The sequence below is a fragment of the Cyprinus carpio genome, chromosome B8 (genome assembly GCF_018340385.1).
Source record: "Cyprinus carpio isolate SPL01 chromosome B8, ASM1834038v1, whole genome shotgun sequence".
Classification (NCBI taxonomy): Eukaryota; Metazoa; Chordata; class Actinopteri; order Cypriniformes; family Cyprinidae; genus Cyprinus; species Cyprinus carpio.
This window is the reverse complement of record NC_056604.1, coordinates 3503756-3512511: the sequence shown is the minus strand read 5'-3', so window position 1 is coordinate 3512511 and position 8756 is coordinate 3503756. Positions and strand designations below refer to the sequence as shown.

Here is an 8756-nt window from a genome sequence, read left to right as displayed (position 1 = left end):
AAATTTTTTTGTTGTTTTGTACTGGATCCCAAAAAAAAAAAAAAAAAACAAGACTAATATTATATTATATATATACATAAATAATATAAGCGTATATATATAGAATATATAGCATAGAATATAGAATAGAAAACTGAAGCCATTTATACTATATAAAAATCAAAAATCACAAAAACGTGAGACGTACATATATAGCTATAAACAGATATATATATATATAGTATATATATATTATAACTCTTCTTAATCCATGGAAGTCATGTTTTTGCGTCGACACATCTAATAATAACAGCGACTATTTATTATTATTATTATTATGCAAATACCATGATACCATGGTAATCATCAGTGGAATGTACTATACTGTTGACAGTATTACCATCTATCACTAACAATATACAGTGGAATGTACTATACTGTTGACAGTATTACCATCTGACACCATCACTGTACCATGGTACCACCGCAGTGCTTTTTAAAGCAATGTCTCATTTTTTCTTAGTGCCAACAAAGAAATGTATTCATGACATCTCAGCAGTTCTTCAGCGAGAGCCTGAAAACTCTGTGCAACTTTCCAAAGCAGTCTGAACTTTAACAATCTGCCAGAAAACTGCAGATTTTATTCCCTCGGGAACAGCTGAAGATGGCTTAAATCTGCAGATGTGTCTGATCACTGCTGAAACCTTTCAATAAAGATTTCAGATCTGTGGCTTTACGATGATGGAAACACCTCTGTTAGTGTAATAACCCAATTGTTTAATAATTCAAGATCTATCTATTGTAGCTCACAGGTAAGTCTGATTTCAGAGCCGTAAACAATTCCAAAAAGCATGAACTGGTGAGTCTTTAACTTTATGTTGTTATGCTGTTTTGTGTTCATCTGCTTCCATTTGCTCTTTTTACATTGACCATCACTAATACAATCTGATACAACAATTTCTCAAATATTTATTATAATACAGTATAAATTGAACATTCACTTCAATGGTAACAGACTGGATGCTTTTCCTGATTTCCTATTTAACTGTCACCATATGAACTGCAGTGCTCAAACTATTTCAAATAGAGTGAAGGAAGCTACAAACTTGATCATAATGTACAATGTTTACATCGAACATGTATTTTGAGGTGCAGAGTGATTCACTAATAAACCGGTTACCTCACCAGAATATGTTTGATGATGTTGGATGTTATCTTTGGAATGGAAAATTGATATTTTATTTATAAACATTGTACTTTTCCCGCTTATTTCAGTTATTAATGTCAGAAAACTAGCGAGCTTTCAGCAGTACTGACAGTGTTGTGTAAACATGGCTGAAGAAGACTCGAAAAGCAGAGGAACAGACAAACCGAATCAACTGAGTGAGTCATTTTCACTGGAACCACTCCAATTGATTCAAATTTGTGACTTCGATCATTCAGTTCAAGCGATTAATTTTTAAAAGCACGAACGAAACTCAAAGTTAAACTATTGCCTCGCAAAATGATTCAGTTTCGAAGCACTCCAATCGGATCACATATCGCAAATCATTTGATTAAGATCGGAACTTTGGAGTGGGTTCGCGAATCATTATTCAGCAAATCATCTGGAACTTCGGAGCAGGTTCATAAATCTTTTGATTCAGATCGGGACTTCGGATCGCGGATCATTTGATTCAGATCGGGACTTCGGATCGCGGATCTTTTGATTTAGATTGGAACTTCGGATCGCGGATCAGTTGATTCAGATCGGGATTTTGGATCGCGGATCATTTGATTCAGATCGGGACTTCGGATCGCGGATCTTTTGATTTAGATTGGAACTTCGGATCGCGGATCAGTTGATTCAGATCGGAACTTCGGATCGCGGATCATTTGATTTAGATTGAAACTTCGGATCGCGGATCATTTGATTCAGAACGGGACTTTGGATCGCGGATCATTTGATTCAGATTGGAATTTTGGATCGCGGATCATTTGATTCAGATCGGGACTTCGGATCGCGGATCATTTGATTCAGATCGGAACTTCGGATCGCGGATCATTTGATTCAGATCGGAACTTCGGATCGCGGATCATTTGATTTAGACTGAAACTTCGGATCGCGGATCATTTGATTCAGAACGGGACTTTGGATCGCGGATCATTTGATTCAGATTGGAATTTTGGATCGCGGATCATTTGATTCAGATCGGAACTTCGGATCGCGGATCATTTGATTCCAATTGGAACTTCGGATCGCGGATCATTTGATTCAGATCGGAAATTCGGATCGCGGATCATTTGATTCAGATTGGGATTTAAGACTATCCTAAATCTTTTTTCCCGAATTCCGTTTTTTTATTTATTTAATTAACCACAGATTTATTACAAATACCATATGGTTAGTGTAGCAACTAACTGTAGTAACTATAGTTTTCAAAGTAGGACTGTGCTTGTTATGATTTAAGGGTTTATAATTTAGTAGAGACGCAATGCATGTCCCTACCTATGGTCCCTACCAGTGATGCGCGGGTCAATGGATAAACAACCCGCACCCGACCGACGTTTTCAACTTACCCGCCCGCAACTCGGACCGCAAAAAACAAAAAGAAAATATTGTACCCGACCCGCATTTTTTAAAAGTAGTACATGCTCATCGTAACGCAGGGGCATAGAATTAGGGGGGACGCCAGGGACGTGTCCCTATCAATGTCCAGCGACTGCCAAACTGTCCCTATAGCGATAATAATAATAAAAAAAAAAAAAAAAAAAAAAAAAAAAAAATTAAATATATGTATATGTTTTGTAAACATCATACCATTGATATTATTACCTTAGAAGTTAAAGTAAATAGGCTACTTTAGAAAACGGCGCGCTTTCAAGGACGCGCATTTATTATTTTTAAATGGGCGGAATGTAGTCACTCACCGGACAAGAAGCGCAACAGCTGATGATACTGAACTGCAGCGCGCCGGTTAGAGCGGTTCTCGTTCTCGAGTCAAGAACCGGTCAGCAGTACACTGAACCGAGAACCGTTTCTGTCGGACGAGTCAGATTTGAGAACCGAGGAGCTGATGATACTGCGCATGCGTGATTCAGCGTGAAGCTCTGCCACACAGCGCGTCTGAACCGAACTGGTTCTTTTGGTGATTGATTCTGAACTGATTCTGTGCTAATGTTATGAACACGAGTAAACCGAGGGCTTGAATCAAGGGCAATCTGGCGAAAGGTAAGTTTATTTAATAACAAATAAATTGCAATGGATTATTTATAGTAAGTGGATCATGGTTTCTGCGCTGATGACACCTAATTTATTTACTTTATATCTTCAAGACTTAAATCCTCCTATGCACATTACATTTACATTTAGTCATTTAGCAGACGCTTTTATCCAAAGCGACTTACAAATGAGGACAATGGAAGCAATAAAAAACAACAAAAGAGCAATGATATATAAGTGCTATAACAAGTCTCAGTTAACTTAAACGCAGTACACGTAGCAAGGGCTTTTAAATAATATAATAAAAAGAAAACAGATAGAATAGAAAAATAATATTATAACATAACATATAACATTATTGCTGTTACTGTATTTGGGTGCGTTGTTGCAAAACTTAATTGTAAACTTTTCATGATTATGAGGTTTTTAACTGACTAAAGTTATGATTACTGACTTTATATATTTGAATGTTTGATAGACTTGACGTCATTACATCGAGCCTAAAAGAACCGGTGAACCGTTTTTTTCAACCGGTTTATTGAATCGAACTGTCCGAAAGAACCGGTTCGCGGAAAAGAACCGAACTTCCCATCACTAGACTGAGCTCATGAGTCATCTTCGCGCCAGTTATTCAGCCAATAAAGTGTAGGCCTATGTATTTCAAAATTGTGTCTAGTACTATATAAATTACAAAGTTTTAATTGGCATCTTTATTTTCAAGCGACCCGAATATCATTAAAAATATTTTTAGATGACTCTGGTCCCTACCAATAGCCAGACTACTAAATTGTCCCTAGCAATAATTTAGATAATTTTTGCCAAAATCAAACCTACACACTTGGTTGGAAGTACTTTTTTGGGCTTCAAAATCTGGACCACCATTCACTGGCATTAAAAAGCTTGGAAGACCCAGGACCCGACTGCATTCTACACAAGCAATGCTTCAGTTATTTGAATTGTAAAACCACAGACAGGATTCCTGGGTACACAATGTTTTAAACGTGCGATTTCTCTTGAAAAATGATACTTAAGTGGAGTAATTACGAGTTTTCAGATCTTATAAAAGATGCATGAAATGTTGAGCAGGAATTAAAACATTAAAACACAAACATAAATGTAATTAAGTCAAACCGTTTATTAAACCAAGGTTTTCATTTTCTATTTATTCCTACAACCATTATTATAGGACACAGCGCCAATTGGAGAAATCAGCATCACATCCTTTGGGTTGTTAATGGCTCACGCGTCTCTCACACACACGGAGAAATCAATCACAACAGCGAGAAACTGCTCACCATCCAAACGAAACATAAAAGGGCATCAGAACATCAATGTTTGAAAAGAATTGGCACAAATGAATACTTCATCTTTCAGAAGAAAACCAAACGAAAAATATACATTTACAAGTTAATAGCCAATTAAGGAAAATGCAGATTTTAGATGATGATTTCAGGGGCTCAGCACAATAAATACTTTCCCAGGCTTTCCTTGTGGCGTAAATGACACGAGTCAAAGCTAGCGTGAGGAGAGTGTGTGTGTGTGTGACTGACAGATGCAGGATCTCTGAGAACAGCAGCGGTTACAGGACTGGATTCAGAGCAGCGGAGGCTGTCCATCATGTCAGGATGGTGTCATCGATCTCTTCGTTGGAGTCGGGAAGGCTGGAGATCTTCTTCAAGGATCTGCGGTAACATTCTGACAGCAGCTCATTACTGGCCGAGTCCAGGATCGCACTGATGCTCTGAAACAAATTTACACATGCAAACGTTATTCCAAGTGCTGTGCCCTGATTGGTTAAGACTTTTAAGGTGTTTTTTGATCAATAGTCTGGTTTAATTGCCAAACTGAAAACAAAAATTACTTTAAAACAAGAGTTTTCACTCCTGAGTTTCACAAACAATTACAAAGTGGCACATTAAATGTGAAATTCTGAAGCAGAAAGACTGAAATACTATTTTCTTGTAAAACATACTTCAATAACGCATCACAAGTAACGCTAGTTATGTAATCAGATTACTTTTTCAAAAGTAACTAGTAAAGTAACTCATTACTTTTAAATTTACAATGAAATATCCAAGTTACTTTTTCAAATAATTAACTCCAGTTACTTTGTTTTCCTATTTATTCACTGACACCTCTCCCTGTGGCCTGTTCCCATGTTCCCAAAAATCTGGAGTGAGGTTCAGAGGCACTTCCTTTAGCCTGAGGATCATTCAGTTCACTTTTGGTGTCAAAAGGTCTTTACAGTTTCCAGTTTTTGTTATTAAAAAAAATAAGCAAGCAAGCCCAGTTCAGATGAAAAAAGTCATGCAAAAGTAACAATGCATTATTTTCTATAAAAAGTAACAATTAGTTACTGTTTTAAGAGGCAGTAAAAACCATTACTTTACCCAACACTTTCAATAAAACCACCCTTCATTAGAAGCTATGTCCATCCACAACTTTTTTTTTAAATTTTTGATTCAACAAAACAACATCCATTCAAACAAACAAAACAGGGAAGGGGAGCAACAGACATACCAATATTTTTACAATCTGAAAGAAGAGAGGGAAGAAAAAAAAAACCTTTTTATAGTCATTTGGTAGAAAAACATTGCCATGCATCAATGGTACTAGGTTTAGCCCTGATCATTCGTGCTGTTGTAGATTCACAAGTCACTATATTAAGGAGGCTGTGAATCCAAAATGTTTTTGCACACATGTGAGGAGTAAACCAGTTTTGTATTATTGTCTCCATCCACATATTTTATGCAAATTGAGATTACATAAAAATGCTGGATGGAAACGGCAAGATGTGAGTAAAATCTTAAAATGCGCACGAAAACTTGTGCGCTCAAATGAGTCGGATACATTTTTTATCTGATAAGAAAACGTGCATATGCATAAACAAAATGTGAAAATTTTGCACAAAAAACTACAATGGAAACAATTAATAAATTCCTCAATGTATAGCAAAAAAAACTGATGTGACTTTGCCTCAACGGACCTTTGACTGGACAACTGAACTAACCAGTGCACTGATCTCATCACTATATATATATATATATATATATATATATATATATATATATTATATATATATATATATATAAGGTAATATTTTTTTAATTTTTTTTTTGCAAATCAGTTTTTTTTTTTAAGATATAGGCATTACCTTTAATCACCAAAAATAGACTTTTTACATACATTTAGCTAATTTACAGAAAAAAAAAAGATTACAAACATCATTTTTTACTGTGCATGGAAGAAAGCAACATCGTGTGACAACTGACCTGCATGCCGTCTTCTCCCTGGCGCAGCCGCAGCAGGCTGACGAGCGTGTGTTCGCTCTGCGCTCGGACGCTGGTGTTCTTGTCCTTAGTGTTGTCCAGCAGGGCTTTGATGAGCGGTTTGACCAGACTGGGCTCCAGAGCGGGAGTCTCCGCCTCCTTACACACCCACCAGAGCACGCGCTCCGTCACCAGACGAATGTCACTCGACTGGTTCTGCAGACTCTGTGAGAGGTGCCATGGCAGACAGCGAAGTCAGCATCTCTAATGTGTTTGAGTTTGTTCACAATGTGTACAGAAACACCTTGTGGAACATGTGTGGAATATAACCAGACAGGGCTGTATGATAATTCAATTAATCAAAAACCATTAAATCCATGATACTGACAAAAGTTTTTTATTTTTATTTAAAAAAAGTAATTTTCAATATTTTGTAGAAATTATGCCAGAAATATATTACTATTGTAAAGAAAATGTAATTCTCAAAGTAATAATAATAATAATAATAATAATAATAAAACATGACATCGATTAACTATTTTTAGTATTAAGGAATATTATACAATCAAGATATTTTCATTCATGTATTAATTTATACGCAATATAAAACTTTTCTTGTGCAGCACCTCATTTGACAAGAAAAATAAAAACTGCAAATTAATTGCTATATTTACATTTGATTACATTTTAAAACATTGATTAAATTGTTGAAGTTGTATGAATTCACCTTATACCTTTTTAATTATAAATGTGCATTAAAAGAATAAGGATGAAATTACAATTAACTTCACATGTCCATAATTTTAGTTTACTCAAACTAGTTGTTTATGTTCAATGTTGAGGTCTAAGAAATACGTCAAATGCATCTCCTTCCCTATTAATGGTATTAAATTAATATTATGATATCAATTTTGAATGATGAAACAAAATATTATTCTTGTCCATATTATCCAGCCCTACATGACAAATTGTATCCCATAATGCAAAATGTTCTAATGAACCAGAAACAAAATTGTGATAAACTAATTAACTTACAATGAGAAATATATCTTAAGCAATTTTTATGTTAAATTTAACATTTACTATTACTTATTGGACCCTAGTTAACATTACTAAAAATAACCAGCTGTATTTTTATTAACTAATGCTAACAAAGATTATTAAATGCTGTAACAAATGTAATGCTCATTGTTAGTTAATGCAAACTAACTAATTGTAAAGTGTTACCAAACATAAGTATGCATACTACAGTAATCTGTACACTACTGTAGTGTATGCTGGAGTCAGTCTCACCTTGATGAACTGTGTGATGATGCGGGGTGAGATGCTCTCCGGTCCTCCTGAGCGGAGCTGGTGTCTCATCAGGTAACCCATGGCTCGGATGCCACTGCATGCGATGGGGATCTGCAGAAAACACACACACACACACACACACACACACACACACACACACACACACACACACACACACACACACACACACACACACACACACACACACACACACACGCACACACACACAAGAATCAAATGTTTGTACCACAGTTACATAACAGAGTGTTCATGAATGCATAGTTAAAAAAAACAACAACAGCAAGATCTTGTGAAAATCATAAGCTCTAATCTCATTGGCTGATGTTAAACTATGTCCAGAAGTCACAGGCTTCTTACACAGTTTCCATTTCAAGTTCTATACTTTTCCATACTCAAATGTCCAGATTCTTCAGACCATACTGAACATGATAAATAATTTTATTTATGTATTTATTTATGATTTATCACCTTATCAGCAGCAATGGCTATATTCATGGCAAAGCCAACAGTATTATGGATTACAATATCATTTCAATACATTGTTTACAATAGTTTAACAATTTTGTCTTAAAACAAAGTATACAATTTGTTCAGTCAAGTAAAAGTTTGATTGCCTGCTCTAAATGTCATGAAAAAACACTGCCTGTATGATACATTTATGATTTATTTATATATTTATTTAAATTTAATTAAACAATTAATTTTTTTGGAGTTCTTAATTGTATATTTTAGAAATCAGAATAGGGACAATAGTCTGGAAACAAATATTTTTCCATTCTCTTGTTTTATTTTTTCCTGTACTTGTCCAGGTCTGGAAATGACTATGATTTAATTCTGTATTTTCCATACTGCGCAAGAAACTCTGAGCTTTATTCAGTATGAAAGGCTGCTGCAGTGAGCTTCTACGGGGAAGAAACAGGAAAGTTTTAAAGCAATGAACAAACATTCGAATATTCCTAAGTTTTGACTGTCAAAATTTTAAGATTTATTTG

The 8756-nt window shown here is 35.3% G+C and overlaps 1 protein-coding gene across 1 annotated transcript in view; it reads right to left on the bottom strand.

The window, feature by feature from the left end:
* Nucleotides 1-4296: 4296 nt before the first annotated feature.
* LOC109072208 (eIF-2-alpha kinase activator GCN1-like) overlaps nucleotides 4297-8756 on the bottom strand; it is a 52387-nt gene continuing 47927 nt past the window's right edge. Inside the window, exons 56-58 of the mRNA XM_042730395.1 lie at nucleotides 7744-7854; nucleotides 6454-6675; nucleotides 4297-4922 (exon numbers count right to left, since the gene is read on the bottom strand). Of these exons, the coding sequence (XP_042586329.1) occupies nucleotides 4797-4922; nucleotides 6454-6675; nucleotides 7744-7854 (459 nt within the window). The 3' untranslated portion in view covers nucleotides 4297-4796. The remainder of the gene's footprint in view (nucleotides 4923-6453; nucleotides 6676-7743; nucleotides 7855-8756) is intronic.